The sequence below is a fragment of the Cyanistes caeruleus genome, chromosome 2 (assembly GCF_971803275.1).
Source record: "Cyanistes caeruleus chromosome 2, bCyaCae1.hap1.1, whole genome shotgun sequence".
In the NCBI taxonomy this organism is placed as follows: Eukaryota; Metazoa; Chordata; class Aves; order Passeriformes; family Paridae; genus Cyanistes; species Cyanistes caeruleus.
Window position 1 is genome coordinate 116,210,807 of NC_141702.1, and position 19,368 is coordinate 116,230,174.

Consider the following 19,368-nt stretch of genomic DNA (forward strand, 5'->3'; position numbering starts at 1 on the left):
GCTGATCAGAACCAAAAGTAATACAGTTCAAATTGTTTCTTCTAAATTAACAGACTGTCAAAATCTTCATTTTAATTAAAAGCAGGAGATGACCCTGACCACACTGGAGTGACCCAAGAGCCTCTGCCCTCCTGAGCAAGTGCCCCACTGTCAGAGTTGTCAGATGGAGGCAATTGCTTCCCGAGCATAAAATTTTATCACACTGGAATTGACTTAAATATTTCAGAAAGCTTAGTCAAACTGCAGCCAGAAAAATCTTTCACTAAGGAAAAAAAACCATCACTGGGATCATTAATTGGGTTAATGCTCCATCAGCCTTGCATTTGTTAATGGGCATGTTTAGGGCACGAGGGGAACCTCATCCAGGGAAATTTTATCCGAGCTACAAAGACGGTTTATGCTGCAGTGCGACTTTGTGAATTACAGGCTGTCCCTCTCCTCAGCTTTTTTAGCTGGGGCTGCTGGAGGAGAGCAGACTGCATTCCCTGTGTGCAGTGCCCTGTGCCACAGTGGTCATCATGGTAAATGTGTGGGTGAGTGGGACAGGGAGGGTGGGGCACTGACTTTCACACCACCCACCCAAGAGCAGGATAGCATGGGGTCCTGGAGCCCATGAAAATCCCACTGCAGCCCTTTTGTGGCCCTTACAATGAAATCTATGACCATGGCATGTGGCTTGGTTGTAAAAAGGCTTCTTTGAAATGCCTGTCAGCCCTGGGAGGACTGACACGGTGTTGTGCCCCGCACCAGTCACGTGTAGATGTAGAGCACTGACACTGTGCCCTAAAAACAGTGGCAGTGGGTGTCTCAGTGCCAGCACCGTGTGGGACACACACAGCTCCTCTGGAGTGTAGCAGTGGCTTCTCAAAGTTGAAGTATTTGGGAAGCTGGTGGGGAAGTGCTGTTTAATTTGTGCAATTTCTCATGCCTTCGTTGAGAAAAGTGGGGCTTTGTTTTCCTCACACTACCCACACATAAAAACCTGGAAAAAACAACAGTCTAGACTGCAGATAGTAGAGGTAAGGATGACTGGCTGATGCACATTAAGGTTGATGATGATTGTGATGTGGCTGCAGAGACGTCTGCATGCATTTGGGATAGCCCCAGACCCCTGTAGGCTCCTCTTGCTGTCTCACCTTCCTGCAGTTTCTCTGGGGAGTGCTTGCACTAAGTTCACATGGGCAGCAGAGTCAGTTTGTACCTGGTTTAGGATGCATTTTCACAATACATTTTCCTTTGAAAGTGGTGATGCCAGAATTGAAAGAGGTCACCAGCCCTTGCTTCATCTCCTGTCACCTGCATCGTGGCTGGGAATGAGGAGCTGCAGTGCAGAAGGCATCGTTCCTGTGTCTTTCCCTAAGCACATCAGTAGTCCAGACACAAACCAGCTCCCAAGCCCAGATCTCAGAGGTACCAGAGAGGCACTGGAGCTTCAGTGTTTTTTATTAACTGCCCTTGGTTCTGTTATTTCTCTTTGGAAAAAGCCTTGTTTAAGTCACATATGGCCCTGCCTGCAGCAAACTCCAGTCCTGGACCTGTGACATACCTGCTCCTGTCTTGGAGTTACAAAACTAAAAGTGGAGTTGTGTTTCTTGGAGGGAGGAAGTTCTGTCATCTTCCCCAAATGTCCCTAGATTTGCTTTGTGTTTTTTAGCTGCTCTGGAATCAGCCCAGTTGGAAAGCTCTGGGGTGCTTCTTCTGCAGGATATCCCCCATGATTTCCATAGCATCCTGTGTGCTGCAGAAACCACACCAGCAGTTCCTGGAGCACAGCTATACCTCAGTAAATATTACTGAATTTGTTTGCAAGTTCCTTGGGGGGGAAAAAAAAGCAATTCCACTAACACTGAGGCACTGGCAACTGACATGGCTTTGAAGGGGGAAGAACAAGGTAACTGGTATTTATCACGCTTCCCAAGTCACTGCTCTTTCTCTTTCCCTGCCAGAAAATATTGATTTGACAAAACAGGAAAATTTTATTTTATATTTATATTGATGAACAGATTTTTTCCAGAATTTTGACAAAACATTGCAGTCTTTGGTGTGGCTTGATACAGTTTTTTAGTTTAGTGTGTCCACTCTGCGTTGTTATGCTGAAACCATTGTCACCAGCCTTATGAAAGTGCATCAGTACTAAGAAGGCAGTTTAAATTCCTGTGGCTAATGTTTTTTAGGTATTTAATTTTGCATTGCCTTTTTATCTCTGGATAAAAGAAAAATCGGAAAGGTCCTAAGTCCTATGAAATAGGAATTGTTTGGTTTGAGATTTCTGCACTCCTCTCCTTGAAGTGCTGTTTAACCCATCAGTAATACAGAGACTTTCTCGTTCAAATTAAAACTTTTAAGTCACATTTCACACATTTGTCATATGTCTGAGAGATTCCTGTGTGTGAATATGACATATAAAATTGCACAGATCAGATATGTTTCAAGTAGGCCCAGAATAATTATTTTAAACTTTTAATATTCTCTAATAGCATTTCAAATTACATATAACAGGCATTTTTGTGTATTTAAAAAAAAAAAATAAGGAAAAGTTACTAGAACGTAGATATTTTGGTAGTATTTTAAGACTAAATGTTGTGTTAAAGTTGCTATATTTTAAGATGTCAAAAGAATTACCAGTGAATGTGATTATAATGAAACGTTGTTCTTGTTGTTATGGAAACCAACTTTTAAAACTGCTGTGCAGGGTGAGAAATCACATGGTGCTGGTTTTGGTGAGCCTTTTTTTTTCTATAGTTTTCCATTATTTTGCTTTTGAAGAATTTTGAGCAGCTGGCACTAGTGTTGTTAAGCATATTAGACTGCTCTCAAGCTGTACCTTTGTTTTGTTCCAGTGATTTGGAGTCAGTTCTGGTGATGTGCACATCCCAGACGTAGCACATCCTGCAGCACCCATGGGCTCATGTCTGGGGGCTTCAGCCCTCCCAAAGGCTGATTTGGCTGAGTTTTGCTGCGGGGGTTTGCATTTCTCTGTAATTTCTCCTTTGCAGGGGAAAGGTCCCATCTAAGAGCTGTCCCAAACAGAGATTCATGGATCTAGAAAGGGATTAGAGCAATTCATGAGATGGGATCGTGGCTCAGGTGCTTAGACACTTCATGGCAAGGGACAGGTGACACTGTCTCATGCTCCTGGTTTGGGCAGGTGACTCTGTGGTGTAAGTGCATGTTTGGTCCAGGGAGACCCAAAATCCTGGCCCAGCTGAGTCACCCAACACCACTGCAATCTGCAGAATGCCTTCCCCAAGGAGGGAACTGTGGGATACCAAAACAATTACTTTTTCCTAATACTGTTTTTGTGGGGAGGGTGAGAATTTATAGCTCTGGGAAGGAATTCATAACAGAAATGATATAAACTCCAAGGCTTCCAGGTGCAAACCAGGCTCTAAATTATAGGCTTCAGGAAGGGATGTTCTGACATACTTTTCTGTCTGTTGTGTATTCCTTGTGACTAACTCTGAGTAATAGCTGTTTTGTAGACAGGCTGTAGATCAAAACTGGAGCAGATCCCACAGGACACTACTGGAGGGTGCAGAGTGATAAATTACCTCTTATCCCATCCAGCATCATTTCTCACAATGAATCTGATGAGTTCATGTCAAAAAGACTTCTTTCCAGGCTAATCCATATGTGGCACAAGCATCCTAAACGTCCCATTTAAGGGAAAGAGGGGATGGAGGTATAGAAATTTCTGTCATTTCTTCTCATGAAGCTTCCCCGTTCAGATGTAATTAAGAATTCACTGGAATGTGGAAGGATTGGGAGGATAACTCTGATGCTGTCATTTGGAAGAGCAACACAGAGGTTTGAATCTGTCCTCATGTGAATATTCCATGGAGAAAATCCTTAATCATTTGGAAAAGCAACACAGAGGTTTGAATTTGTCATCATGTGAATATTCCATGGAGAAAAGCCTTAAGTGCCCAGTGGAACCACTTAACTGAGAGCAGCGGTCCCAGCTCCCGGCTGAGTTCCCTGGACCTTTGGCTGCCATCCCTTTTCCTTCCTGGCAGCACGTTTTCCCCCTGAGCCCAGTCCTGGTGTCAGCTCTCAGGGTGGCACCTCGGCCTTAAAGTGTAGCCTCCCACATGAGGAAAAGGATCCACCTCATGTTGGCCCTGGGCTGCTGCAAAAAGCAGGGGTTTGCTTCGTGCTCTCTCCTCTTTCCAGGAGTTTCAAGAGACTCCATCTATTTCAGGCTCACAGAATCACAGAATGTTTGGAAAGGATCACAGTGGGTCATCTGGTCCCACCTCCCTGCTCCAGCAGGGTTATCCCAGAGCACATGGCACAGGATTTCAACCAGACCGTTCTTGAGTTTCTCCAGTGAGGGAGAGTCCACAACTTCTCTGGGCAGTGTGTTCCATTGTGTGGTCACCTGCACAGTAAATTCTTCCACCTCTAAGTACTTTTTCTTCTGGTAAGATGCAGACCCCTGATGTCTTTGGCTGCAGCTATAAAACTCTGTTACTTACAGGGAAAGCCAGAGTTTTCCTTCTGAAGTGATGACAAGGATAAGTTTTTCTCTCCAAGTGCCGTTCATATTTTTTTTCACTGGGAGTAAAATGTGATGTCATAAACACAGCTTCAAATATTTTGTATGTCTTGCAACACAAGAAAATAAAATTACCAACACATCCATCACTTAGAATTAGATTATTCTGTGCATTATGCACCTTTTCTTAAGAAAAAAAAATTGATTTTCAGCTGTGCATAGGCTGTGCTTTTAGTTCATGTATAATGCAGATGAGGGGAGAAGCTAGCTAGAGGCAATATCAGAGTTTAGATTGGCTGTTTATAGGGGCGACCTTTCTTTAAAATTCCTTTCTTTTTCACCCTGCACATCACAGACATTTAAAATCCTCATTGACTCCTGAAAATACAGCTCCAGGAGGACAAAGGATGATATATTCTTAACGAGTGGGTAAAGTATAGTAGTTCTAAAGAAAATAAATGCAAGGTCACATTAGGGCAAAACAGTTAATTACCCACTTCATTATTGTCAAGGTTAATACAGAATTTGAGCGCAGAAGCTGTTTTTCATCTCCTCCTGGAAACAAGGCAAGACAGCCTCTCTCCCAGACAGATCCATTATAGCTTATCACCGCAGGACAGGCCGCTGCAGAAGCACCATGAAGGATGTCTACTGTCACCAGGCTCCGGAGCAGGCGCCCAGCCTGGCCAGAGAGCGCTGGGAATGAAACGGGAGCTGCGGCTCCAGCTTTAATTCACGGAGACTGCGCCCCATTGATTTAATGTACGGGGGGAACGGTAGCGTAAAATTCCCCGGCGCTCCTTCATCTGCGGGAACATTGATCCCTCCGAAATTGCACAGTGCGCCGGAAAGCGTCCTTTAATAAACACGGCGCATCGACCATCGCCCAGCCGGCTTTGCCTGGGGAGCCCTGCGGGAGCTGTGCCCACGGAAGGGCTCCAGCCCGCTTTTCCATGCGTGACAAGGTGTTGGACAGGTTTCCATTACATGAGCTCGGTAGACAGAACAAAGGCCTTGGAAATCCTAGCCCATCGAGCTTGGCAAAGAATATTTTGCTTTTATCTGCTTTGCCTGCAGCACCTCTGAAAATTCCTTAAGTTTAAAAATGCAAAAACCAGTAAGTGGTTAAAAAAAATTCAGAAAACAATCTTTGTAAATATATCTAAAATATAGAGAGACAGAATTCCCTCCTCCTTCTCATATTTTTTTTTATAAACCCTTTATAATTAGAAAAACTAGTCTAGTTCCTATGGCACTAATTACCATTATATCTCTTTCCATAATAGCCCTTTTCTGTTACATTTTCTTTCAAGGTTTTTATTTTGCTTTTGAAGTTATAGTTTAAATGTCCCATCATTTTTGATTCCTGACATTGTGTGTATATCCCATGAGGTTTTCCCTCTGCTCGCTGATAACAGTTCCCAGAGTCCACAATCCCAAACCAGGACCCCACATCATCAGTCCAGCTTTTCCCCTGAAGTCATTCCTCAGAGCCTGGGTGCTCCTTATGAGCCTGGCACTGACATTAGGTTTTCAGGTTTGGGAATTTGGGCCATGATTGTGGCAGCTCCCAATCTCAGGCTTCTTTCTGCAAATCCTGTGCTTCCCAGGGAAGCCCCTGATTCTAGTAAATCACTTCAGGACAAGTTAACATGCTACAACATATGTTTTATTCTTTATAACATCTAACTTGATTTATTTTTTTTTAATTTTGGTGCTCTGCTCATTCTTACAGAGCAATTACTTTTATTACTCCTTTACACCAATACCTTCTTTGGGATATTAATTTATTTTTTCAGCCTAGTAAGTGGTTCTACCCACCAGAGAGTTACACAATGTACTTCAGAATTGTGTGTAAACATCTTAAGTTCTATTCAGATAGCAAAACACTTGACAATGTAGGGTATTTCACAGGGTCTTGGTGAAATACTTCCTAAATTTTCTTCTCCATGGACACTACGGTTCTTTTGATAAGAATGGTGCCAGCTATTTCCTTGGAAAAGGTCAAGCAGGTGTAAGGCTGTCTGAATTAGCCTGAGGGCATCTCGCCAAATCTGTCCTTCTATATAAGGGAAATGCAAAATTTTAAAACAAGCCAAAACAAATAGAAATGTTGTTGTTGTTGTTGTTACCAATAAATATCATAATTGATAGTAATTGTTTTTCATAGTAACAAAGCACTGACTATTCTGTAGATGGTGTGCCTCTGGAATAGGTAAGTTTTATCCTCCCTGTGTGCTGGCCATTTTCATTTTCTCATGGAAAATAATCTGAAGCCAATAGGAATTGCAGCCATCACACTTGCAAGTCACTGTTTGCCAGTGATCATCCTTAAAATGCTGGGAAAAAGAAAAGGGGTTTAGTTCTTAATCCCCTTAACTTCATCAGTCAGGATGAGACATCACTGAGGTCCCGGAGTTATCCGAGACAGCTTCATCAGGCTGGGGCTTCGGTGGCAAATGCTTTTTTTATTTTTGAAAGTCAGAACTTCTTACAAGGTCATTTTACTATTAGTACTATTTTTAAATCCTCATAATCGAAAAGGTTACTCCCACGCATGCACCTGTCTGCGGAAAATCCCCAAACTGCAGGGATTTGTCACCAGTGAATTCCCCAACATACAAACACTCAGCTGCATTCTTCTAAATCTTCCTTCTGAAGGTGTCTGAAAATCCTGCTTCCAGCCAGCGTGTGCCTGCTTCCAGACAGCTCCTTTTCCCTGTAATGGGAAGAGACCACTCTGCTCCAGGGGCTCCCTGTGGCTACGAGGCTTTTCTGTGCAGACCCAACACGGCTGCTCCAGGAAACCTCTCCTTTGTGAGGGCCAGTCCCATGGAGAGTGTTAAATAGGCATTTTCCTCCTCAGCAGGCATTTGCACAGGGGAGCAGGGTGCCAGTTGGGTATTTCAATCTTGTTTTCAATTATAAGCATTTCATTGTTGAATTGTTGCTGGTTTATTATATGATAATTAAATATGAATGATCGTGCAGTCATCCTGCCAAACAGGCTGTAGCAGAATGAAACCAATTCCTCTCATCCTGCTGAATGGCTTTGGAGGTGAAAGGAGTGATCTATTTGCTGTCCCTTATTTTTGCTGTCCTATTGTTTCAGTACCACTGGCTTCAAAATAGCAAACTAGGCAAGTAATTACGGACATAAATCAGAGGAGGGAGCAGAGTGAGGTCAGGACTGCTTTGCTTTTCACCTGCCTTTTCCCAGCTGCCTTTTTCTGGGAGACAGAGAAGTACATTCCTATTAATTTTGTGATCTTACTAGTGATTAAATGTTTTTTTTGACAAAGTTTGAACCCCTGAGTGCTTTTAAACAAGGCTTGAGTAGCCTCACTATGCTTAGAACAAAGGAACAAGTGCAGAGCAAGTGACCAGGGTGGGTCTGTGGTTGGTGTCCAGTATTCCACTTTCAGCATCTGACGTGCCTGCTTGGTTCCCGATACAGCACGGTCAGTGTGCAGCACAGGCTGCAGCCCAGAGAGGGAAATCTCCTTGGGGTGACCACAGTGACTCTGTTGAAAAGCTCAGTGAGTTAAGTAAGATGCAGCCAGAGATATTTAGCCAAAGTAAATCAGCAAAGCAAATGTGTTTTCAGTAGAGCCTGGCTGATTTATGGCCCTGGCCACCAATCTGTACAAGTTATTCTTGTCGGGTGTTTGTAAACGTGAAGTGGTGCTCAATGGGAGTTCCCAGGTGAAAAATGAATGCAGCCACATGTTACAGCCTTCAGGTGGTACTGGCTGAAAAAATAAAATCTTTCTTGAAGGAGAACTGTAGCCAAGCACTGCTCGCCTCCCATTCTGCCAGGAGCACCAGTATTTTGGACATAAAGGAGTAGGAATGGGTAGGGGGATCTATGGAAAGCTTTGCAATAGTGGGGCACAAACATGGCCAGCACTTGTCATCCCTGATGTTGGTTTCCCAGAGCCATGGTTGTGCACCGTGGTTTGCTGATGCTGTACGTTACAAGGAGATGGAATTAAGTATTTTTCCCTCTTTCCCAAGTGTCTTTTATGCTAAGTTAACTAAGAGGCAATCCTCAGTGGGATTCTGCTACTCAGGAACATACTGTTTTGTAAAAAAAGAAAAAACCAAAAAAATTCAGTGCCTGCTTAACTATATGCTACTTTTCATTCCAGTAGTTTGTTAAAATAACACACAGAAGTGACCACTGAATGATTTTCATTTAGCTTATCCATGCCCTGCAAATCAGATTCAGCCCGCCAGTGTGGCTTGATGTAAACAACTGAATAACAACAAATAAAAAAAATAAGTAGTGGGCTTAAATGTCTCTATTGTTGGCTGCTGAACACTCACCTCTGAAATTGGGCTTTTGGAGAGTGTCTTGGGGTTGTATGCCAAATCCCAGCTTGTGGTCTACATAGAATTTAAACATTTCTTCACGTCCTACTGTAATTATTATTGAGGGTTTTTGTTTTCATAAGACATTGCTACAGGTATTCCTGGGTGAATCACAGACTTCTTTCCTTTTTGGTGGTTTTTTTGGTGAAATACCAAATGAAAACCGGTATTTAATCAAAGCAATTTTTTTTTTTTTCCCAGACTATTGTTCGAGGAAACAAGCCTCGAAAGGATACTTCAATCAACGGCCTGCTGGAGGAGTTTGACAATATCTCGGTGACACGATCCAATTCCCTGCGGAAGGAAAGTCCTCCCACCCACCACCAAGGAAATGCAAACCATGTGCCGAGGCACCAGGAGGAAAATGGCTACATCACGTATTCCCAGTACTCCAGTGAGTCAGACACTACAACAGACTACGTCGTGGAGAAGTACCGAGACAAGGCTCTGTACGGGGAGGAGCTGGACAGGTACTACAAGGGCAGCTACGCCGCCAAGCAGAACGGGCACATGATGAAGGTGACGTCCCGGGACATCTATTACTCAGAAGTGACACCCCTGCAGTCAGACCTCTCCAGGTTCCTCCCAGATTACCACGCACACCTGGAGACCAAGCCCAAACCGCTGGAATATGGCGGCCTAAAGCTGGAGTATCAGCGGATCCCCAGCGGATCCTCCCTGGACTACGGAGATTCCTTTCCTTACGCCCCGTCCCGAGCGTCGGTGCAGAGCGAGTGCCCCAGGGAGAGGCTGGAGTACGGTGACGGTGACTGGGGACACGGCCTGAGCAAGGATGACTATGATAAGAGGCCAAAGTCATCCTACGTGGACCCTGCGAGCCCTCAGCCAGCCATGAGGCAGAGATCCAGGTCAGGCTCCGGCCTGCAGGAGCCGGCCATGCCCTACGGAGCAAGCGCCTTCAAAGCACACCAGCAAGGACATTCCTACAGCTCCTACACCTACCCCCGCCTGTCCGAAACCGCAGCAGGCGTTCCCAAGGTAACCTGACCTGCCTGGGGACGGTGCTGCCAGGGCAGGGATCAGCCTCTCCACAAGGGGAGTGCCAAAAGTCCAAGTTAAGGGCAAGGAGCCGTGCTTGGGCACACGATGCTAAGCGTGGCTGGTAACGTCCCCGAGAGTTGTATGGCTGCTCCTTGGCAGGTGTGGAAACCCGCCCACTTCACTTGGGTGCATGAAAATGGGTGTGAGGGACCAGTGGGTTTGAGATACTTACTAAAAGGCAGGTTTGGAGATGCCCATCTTCTGGGGATTTTATTTGAAATTCCCAATAAGCCCAAGCTCTTTGGCAGTTTTTGTACATTTGGGAGTTTGTATGCCTGAGCAGATCTCAGCAGGAGGTGAGACGCTGGTCTGGTTTGTGTAGCAGATACTTCTGTGTTTGAATTGTTACTTTGCAAGGCTGGAACCTCTGTGCTTCAGTATTTATACTGTATTTACACCATCTTTGTATTACAAAGTTTATTAGCTTTTCACTGCTCATGAGAGTAGGGGCTTATTCCTTTCCATTCCTTTGTTTTGAAGCATCGAAATTAAATCCAAGCAGCTGATGTCACCCAAGATATTTTAGATGTAGTTTAAAAAAAGCGTTGATGTGCAAGAAGGCATTTCAGCCATGTTACCTAGAAGCAGCTCCTCTACACAAATCTGTCCCTGCTCTGCCACATGAGATGTATTACCTACACAAGCTTTCCAACCCTGCTTGCAACGTGTGCTGTGACCACTTGTTCAGTTCAGAGTGCTTTTCTCACACCTCTAGTCACATAACCAGAATGACCTGCTTAAGCATCTAATATTCTGCAAGAGATGCATTTTCAATGTAGTTTGCACTGAACATCACTGAGTTCCCCATAGCAACGGGCACTGTGATGATCATTTTTCCAAGTCTGGGGTTGCTGTGACTTTCCACATGCTGAGGTAGGTGACTGTCAGTGGTGAGATCTGTTCTTCTCTCTAATGATACCTGAACAGTGCATTTGATTACTGGCTGTGTGCTCTGAGAACATGGTTGTGTCCTGCTGCAGTCCCAGGTCTCTGCAGATCCATGATATCCCTGTGTTGGAGGTGTGCCTGTGTCGAGCTTCCTTAGGTTTTGGCTGCTTTTCCATTTCCATGGTGCAGTGCCCCATGGTAAAGGCTGAGCCATGCATTTTTCATCCCTCTTTGCCCTGAAGCGCAAAGCTGGGCTTTGGAGCTTGAGCATAAATCATGGGGGAGTAGAAATGTTCCAAGGTCTCTTTAGGCGCCTTCCCAAAGCTCAGGGTGTGGTAGGAGGAGTGTGTTAACTTAGTTAACTTAGCACCAGTGTGGCATTCAGTGTGGATTCTGGAAGTGGGAGGAAAATCTGGGATGGGTTAGCTGCCATTTCCTTTACTGAAAGCAGTCTTTTTGTCAGAGTTCAGGAAGGAGAAGGACAAATCCAGTAATTCAGAGACCCTGTAGCACCTGCTTCTGCCAATTTTACAGCATTCAGCAGGGCAGAAGACAGAGGTGTTTTTTACAGCATTACAGCACTTTGAAAAATATCCCATTAAAATGCAGTAACAACTTTTATTAAAAAAAAATATGCCTCTATGCAAGATTCAGTGTGAGCTATTCTCCTCCTCAGAGCATCAAAAACACTCCTACAGCCTTGGTGTATTGAAACTTGATGATTCACTGTTAAATGCGGCAGTTCAATTCCCAGACCTGTCCTCGGCTCCTGGAAGTGAATAGGAGTTTCTTGTCTTGGATGATTCTTGAAGAATCTTCTTTTAAAGGAGGCATTAGTAAGATAATGGTTCATCAAATGGGCTTACTAAATGAGAGTCAGATCGCAAATCAGATATTTTACAAATGAGATTGGGTTTAAAGTATAATTAAAAGGGGTGAAAAAATCAGTGAAAAAGTCTGCAGGCACAAAAGTGTGGCATGAAAGTGCACTTAACAAGAATATTCATTTTGGCTTGTAAATGTGAAGAGCAGATTTACTTCAGTATTGTTTGCAGGTAAGAGATGTCAGATAAATGCTCTGTTTCATCATCAGTGATTTCAGTTGTTACATCAGAAGGCTTGCCTGCCCTGGGCTTGGCCACTGCTGTGCAGTGGAGCCATGGAGGTGTAGGATGCCAAAAGCTCAGATGACCCAGCCCTGTGTCACCCACCTGCTCTCCTGTCCTGCAGACTAACTCTAGTACACCTGCATGGAGTTGGAGAGTCTGCTGTGTTACCCTCACCACACAGAGTTGGTGTCTCACCTCAGTACTGTCTCACAGTATCGAATTCATCATGCCAGGTTGGCTTATTTTTGGCCAGTCCATACTGCATAGGGTTTTTTAATCCTCCTCTACATCACAGGCAGCCCTCTTAACTTCTGGCACCCAGCTCTATTATTTCAAAGCTCCTTTCCCTGTCTTTTTCCAGAAGGAGCTCTTTGTGACCCTCTCCTGTCCCTCTTTCAAGGGCCCATGATGGCTGCTCCCCCTTTGTTGCCTCGTACTGCTGTAACTTAGCAGAGGTGTCTCTCACCATTGTCCTCTCTGTCCCTCTGTACCACGGGGGCATTCCCAGCCTGACAAAGGCAGAGCCAAGCCTTTGCTGTCAGAAACCCCCTCCCTCTTTCCATATCTTCCCATTCATGTGCCAGCAGCTGTTCTGAGCGCTGCCTGCCACCTCTGTGTGTGGAACAGAGAGTCTCGGGGATTTCCACCAGCAGAGCACCAGAGAATAACCTTTGCCTTTGCGATCTCGGTGTGATTTACAGACCACCCCTTCTACACCTTTCACCTGGCAAACTGAAGCCTGATCAAATGGAAATCCTTTGCATGTCACGGAGGGGTGAGTCCATCCCACTGGGACTCAGGGATGCGGGCTCTGGGCACAGGGCTGTGGCTGCATCTGTGCCGCAGTCCCACTGCAGAGCACGTGGGGACACCCAGCCGGCTGAAAGGCCGCCCAGGCAGCCTCCTCGTGGGGAAGGGACCCCTCAGGAACAAGCAGGTGTTCCCTGTGCTTGCAGTACCTAACAGGCATCACTGTCACCAGAGTGGGAGCTGGAGTGAGCTTAGGCACAGCGTTATATCCATGTTTTAATGGCGAAATGACCGAGTGCTGACGTGTCCGTGTGCGGATGTGGGAGATGCCACTGTGCCATGATGGATGTCATGTCAGCGCTTCAGCTGCTCCTTTGACCTGGTCTTGAATGAGGGCAGGACTATCTTCTTCTTTCCTTTGTAATATTTAAAGAATTTCAGTTCTGTAGGTGACTGCATTCAGTAGCAGAAAGAGTTATTAGTGGAATAAAGTGTGTTCGATTTTGCCGTGATATGGAGCACTGCATAGGACACAGGCTTGGAGGAAAGTTGATTTGCTCATTATAGCTCCTGACTTTTTGTAACATTTCTTGGGATTCAGGAAGTGGGTTTACATTGTCCAGCAGTGCTAACCTTAAAAAGCTTCCGAAAATTCTTAGCAAGCACATTGAACCCCTGAATTTTCATTCTAAAATTTCACTGCAGAATATTATTTTGCCAGTTTGTTAAGCTTAGGGCATACTCAGAAATACCAGACATGGGTGAAGCCTCAAATAATTAATTGGCATGGATTTATCCAGCTTCAATTTCTAGACCAGGTTTTCCCCATCTCAGTGGTTATAAAGGAAACGGTGTATTTACAGCCAAAGCAATAAATTAATTGTCCCTACATACACAGATATATAGGACAGGGTTAGATTGAGTTCTCCTCCCTCCACCAAACCATCTGAGCACTTTTCCACATTAATTAGTTTGGCAGATGTAATGTCCTTCATGAAATTGATGATGTCTCTGACTCCTTTCTATTTGATGGCTGTCCCTGCCTGATGGAGTAAGGGAAATGATGGCTGTAATCATGTGGATTTTTGCCTAAGCAATCCCAGCATCCTGGGAGGCGGCTGTACAGCCCTGGGCTGTCCCGATGGCGGGTGCCTGTCAGCGTGCGAGCCTCGCATGGCAGCAGACTCCAGCTTTTGCAAGGGAAACCTCTGAGCAGCCCCTCTGGAGAGGCATTCCCTCTTTCCTGCTAAAGCTCTCGTGGAATGAAAGGACAGGCATGCCTGGCTCACGCTGGAGGTGGGAAAGCGCCGACATAAAATTGCACCGGAGGCTTTTCTTCCCGCATCGAGGCGACTCCAGCTCCAAACTCCTCCTCGCTGTGCAGAGCCCGCGGTGATAAATTGATGCTGCGGCAGATTTTTTTTTTCTTTTTTTTTTTTCTTTTTTTTTTTTTTGCAGCCTTAGCATAAAATGGTCAAATGATGTTCCACCGCAGAATTCAATTTCACAGTTCAGTTGGGTCCTTGATTACACTGCCAAATTCAGATTAATGTGCATTTAACTAACATGGATCAGGGACTCCTGGCTGGCAGCCAGCAGTAATAGTAGCAACCGTGAGCTGTGTAGAGTTTGCTGCTCTGTCCATCCCTGTGCACTGCCACTGAAATTGATTGATTAAATGAACTCATTGCCATAATTATTTGTAATTGTGCTACATGATGAGCCTGTGTCAAATCACCCCCCTGCCCTGAGATGCTCCACACATTGTCAGGAGTCACATACTGTAAACGTGAAGATGTTCTCTTCCAAAAGAAAAAAAAAAATAATTTTGGGGTGGGTTTTTTTGTTTTACATCTTCTGGGGGCTTTTAGTTTGGATAGAAGCAAGCAAACCATTATGTTTGTAAATGTGAAGTATTCGTTAGCCTTCAACATAAGAAGCTTAGAGAAGCTTGGAAAATACAAAAAATAGAAAGGAACCTACAAATGAACAAGGCTTCCCATTGGGATAATTTCCTTTGCGATTTTCTCTGATTTCAGATGAAAATTAGCAGTTTTGTGACACTGCAGTTAAATAGTGTGTCGCTGTGGAAAATGATTTAAGAAATGGTGAATTGAATTAGGCTCCTCGTCAAACTCTCATAAGCAGTCACTCAAACAACAGCTGGTAGTACGGCAAGACAGGAGATGACAGGGATTTTAGGGTACCACTACCTCCACAAGAAGAGCTTGGGTTATCCCTGAATTGCTGGAGGAAAACATAAGAAAAGGCTAAGAGCTGAGAATCAAAATCCAGGTACTGCTAAGACACAAACTGGCATTTGCCAGAGGGCAAATTTTGGCTGGATGTGACAGGGATGGATTCTTGGAGGAAACAGCCCAGAGATCCTGCAGGGCACTGCAGATGCAGAGCAAATACACTTTTTTGAGCACAGGTCCCTTCCAGCCCAGGCCATTCTGTGATTCAGGAAAGGCTGTTGAATGTACAAACAGATACCTGAACAGAAGAATGAACCTGAGATGCACAAGAGATGTCCCAGACCTGCCCAGCCTCATATGCTGAGGGCACTACAGCCCTCAGTGATCTGAAAATCCCTGCCCAGACTGGGGCAGCAGTGCCACGCTGGGCAGGATGGGTACAATGGGGGAGCATGTTGTGCCAGCTCTGCTGGAAACAAAGGGAGTGGAGGGTCAGGGAGAAAGGTGCTGTTCCCTCAGCCTCACTCTCCACATTTGTGTTGCAGGTGGATTATGACCGAGCACAGCTGGTCGTCAGCCCACCGCTCTCTGGGTCGGACACCTACCCCCGGGGCCCAGTCAAGCTACCTCAGAGTCAGAGCAAAGTCAGCTACTCCAGCAGCAGCTACCAGTACCCTCTGGTCTACCACAAAGCACCCCACTATCACCAGCCGCCTCTCCAGCCCGGCTCTCCCTATATTTCCACCGCCTCCTACCCCAGCTCCCCGAGTATCACGTCAAGTGCTTATCCTCCCCCCAGCTGGGGCTCCTCCTCGGACCAGCAGCCCTCCAGGGTGTCCCACGAACAGTTCCGAGCTGCCCTGCAGCTCGTGGTCAGCCCCGGAGACCCCCGGGAGTACTTGGACAACTTCATCAAGATCGGGGAGGGCTCCACGGGGATCGTGTGCATCGCCACCGAGAAGCACACGGGGAAGCAGGTCGCTGTGAAGAAGATGGACCTCAGGAAACAGCAGAGAAGGGAGCTGCTCTTCAATGAGGTACGTGGGTTTGGGTGGTGCCTCAGGTTTTTTAGGCAGCAGTTTCAGCAGGAGATAAGGGCCAAATGCCGCCATCAAAAGCCAAATTACTGTCTTTCTAAAAGAGGTGGTGAGTCCCACACACATCTGTGCTTGTATAAATACACCACTTTCCAGTGAGCTACTTCTCCTCCTGGCTTGAAACTATAATGCTCTCACAGAATGTATCAGTGGTCTGCAGTGTATCAGGTGCTCAGACATAGCCTGGCTGCCTTTTTCTGTCTCCTGACACAGTTTATTCTCCTGAGAGGAAGGATCCAAACTAACCAGGCTGTTCTGGGGTGTGTGTGCTGTGTTCCTGGCATCCACATGCTTTTTGTTTCTTCCCTCCTTCCTCCCCTAACCATCAACACTCCCTTTGCTTTGTTGATGGTTTCTAAGCTAAGAGCTGGCAGTCTTTTTTATGGAACTATCTGTGTTAATTCCCACATCTCCTTTCCTGAGTGTTTGCAGCCAGTTCAAAGCTCACACCTGCTAATGGGAGACTGTTTTCCCCAGGTACATTATTTTAAATTTCAGAACACTGGTTTCCATTTGCCGTTTTTTCACCCAGTTTGTTTGGGTCGTGAGAGTACCTTCTGCAACTTGAAAGAGTTTCTCTTTTTTTAAACTTTTTATTCCCTTAAAGCATCTGGTGGGGTGTGTTCACTGCTCCCTTTTTGAGATCACTTGTTAATATCCTGATCAATACCAAAAACACTATCTCAAGGAAACCTGTGAGAATGAACCTTTTAATTCTTTCTTTTGTTTCCTATACAATATGTGTGTCTTCCCTCAGCACTCAACAGATTTGTTTCCTTAAAGCCTTTAAAAACTTTACATTTTTTAATTACAATATTAAACAACAAATTTCACTTGGTTCTTCTATACACAGTGCACGACTGTCCTGATTATTTGGGTTTGGCTTTGCCTCTGCTGTGGTGGCTCTAACTGAGCATCTCTTGAGCAGTAACATCTTGAAGCATGTCCTACATGCTGTGCAGGACCAAGATGCTTCCCTGACACGCTCCAGTCACTCGTGTCATCTGAAAATCTCTTGTCAGCAGTGATGAAATCCCTCTGTGATGAAGCCTTGCCTGGCTGTTCTCTCTGCTGGTTGCCATTCTGACAGCCCTCAGTACCCTGTGGTCATGGACATGGTCTTGCCTGGGCTGCCCTTACTGCGGTGTCAGTTCTGTGCAGTCCCTTTTAGGTGTGGGATTGGAGTCATCCCCTGTATGACCAGCAGTGAGAGACTGGAGAGTCTGATGTCTCTCGACATTTTGGGGTGCATTTGTGTGGGGGCAGGGGCAGCTCTGGCAAGGCAGTGCCCTGCTCCACGTGCCCCTAGAGCCACGTATGGTACCAGTCCCTGGCACAGTGGGGACAGTTCTCCACACCTGCCCCTGGAGCCCCAGTCCGGCCCAGAGTGGCCAAATGACTGCAAGTCCCACCTGGGGGAAGGGCCCAGGAAGGCCAAGGGGTATTTAAGCCAAAAACAAGGCAAGCACATCTTGACCCTACTTTATCTTGGATTTTCTGAGCTGTGCTGGAACCCAGGGGTTGGTGGCTGTATTTGTCCCTTTCTATATATTTTCTATCTTTCTCCTTCTTCTAATTCCCTCTTCTCAGAATTTTCAAGTAACTTAAAATTGAACTTAAAATCCAGTTTAAAAGCCTAGAGTTTCCAAAGTTGAATGGGCCAAGTTAATGGGCTTTCAGAACTGTTTTACATGGATTCAGTGTTGCACAAAACCTTTTACCAAAGTTCTCTGATTTTAATTAAGTTGCCAGAAAAGTTTTTTGTTGTTTGACCTCTTGAGAACTTCTTGCTGGTGTTTCTCCTGTGTGTCTAACTCAGAGCACACAAAAACTGGGAAGCCTTTTAAAAGTTTCTCTGAGTGAGTTTTCTGGGGCCTTACTCCATCATTCTGTTGAAAATCTGTGCAAAGTACCATTTGCTACGTGATAAAAATGACTTTGGTGTGTTGAGCGATTGATCAGGTAAAAAAAAAACAACTGTTGTACTGAAAGCAATTGGCAATAAAAAAACCAATTAAATAAACAGGTCTGTTTCTGCAGACTGAAATAAAACAATTATCTACTGTTTATACTCTACCAGCTAGAGATTCTTTCTTCCTCCTGATGCATTTATGACGACTGATATTTCTATGTAAATATATTGATTTTGTTTATGCGCTGGCATAAGGATTAGGGAGGATGTGATTCATCACAGAACCTTCCCTTAGCATCAGTGAAAAAGAAGGTCAAAACAAGTGTCAGATAAAGCTTGTAGCATTATCATCTTGTCCCTTTGTGCCTCTGCAGGTTGTGATCATGAGGGATTACCACCACGAGAACGTGGTGGACATGTACAACAGTTACCTGGTCGGGGACGAGCTCTGGGTGGTGATGGAGTTCCTGGAGGGCGGCGCTCTGACAGACATCGTCACTCACACCAGGTGGGCTGGGGGATGCGTACAAAATACAGGGAGAAAAACACAAAACTGCATAAAATACACATGCATGGACAATATAAATCCATGTATTTTATACGTACACATAGTTAAACCCATACATGAAATGCTGGCTTTACTGTCATCAACAATCCAGAATTGCAGGTGCACTCCTGTGAACAGCAGCATTTGCTAAACCAAAGGGAAAAATATACCTGAGAGGGCCTGCTGGTAGATGGGGATTTGTAAACACTTTAGGAGGTAGCTTAGCAGCAGCACAACTTTTATCCATTACTTCTTAAAAGGGCTAAAAGGAAAAAAAAAATTCTTTTCCTTGTTTGGTGATGTGTATTGTTGGGTTTGCTGTCATAACCATGTCTGTTCTAAGGGTAATTTCTCCTAACAAAGGTTGTCTGCAAACCAAGCCTAAATCATAAGGGGAAAAGTATTTTTATATCAGAATATTTGTGCTTATGGTGGAGCACATTCCCATATTTCAGTTAATATCATACCTTTAAAGCAGGAAATTAGCCAGCACAAGAGCTGCAGTGTGTGGACCTGCTCTGCCTCTTCTGAGGGGAGACATTAGATTTTACAGCCCTCTTTACAACTGCTCTTTGCTCATCTGCTTCTGATAAGCTGGACAAAATGAGATAGGGAAGAGGGATTTTTTATTTAATTTATTTTTCTTACACGAAAGAAAATTAAAATTTCCACACCAAAGCAGTGGGAGAGTATTTAGGGGAGCAAGAAAAAAAGTAAGGAGTTATAAATTAGAAAATCTGTCTTCTCTCCTAGTTTAATGATGCTTTTAGATCCTACCAAGAGTTATAGGTGTTTTATTCTTTAGTGTTACCTTAGCTTGTGTGCTGAAATAAATCACAATATTGCAAGTATTTGCCAAACCATTAAAAGCTCAGATTTAGATGTGTCTGACAGAAGTTTACCACCAAACAGATGTTCCCAGGACACCACTTT

At 44.9% G+C, this 19,368-nt stretch overlaps 1 protein-coding gene across 50 annotated transcripts in view; it reads left to right on the plus strand.

Moving 5' to 3' along the window:
• PAK5 (p21 (RAC1) activated kinase 5) overlaps positions 1 to 19,368 on the plus strand; it is a 315,373-nt gene that overhangs the window by 287,560 nt on the left and 8,445 nt on the right. For all 50 annotated transcript variants that reach the window (XM_086872689.1, XM_086872688.1, XM_086872753.1 and 47 more), the window contains 3 exons: positions 9,074 to 9,871; positions 15,425 to 15,916; positions 18,263 to 18,396. In XM_086872689.1, the coding sequence (XP_086728815.1) occupies positions 9,074 to 9,871; positions 15,425 to 15,916; positions 18,263 to 18,396 (1,424 nt within the window). The remainder of the gene's footprint in view (positions 1 to 9,073; positions 9,872 to 15,424; positions 15,917 to 18,262; positions 18,397 to 19,368) is intronic.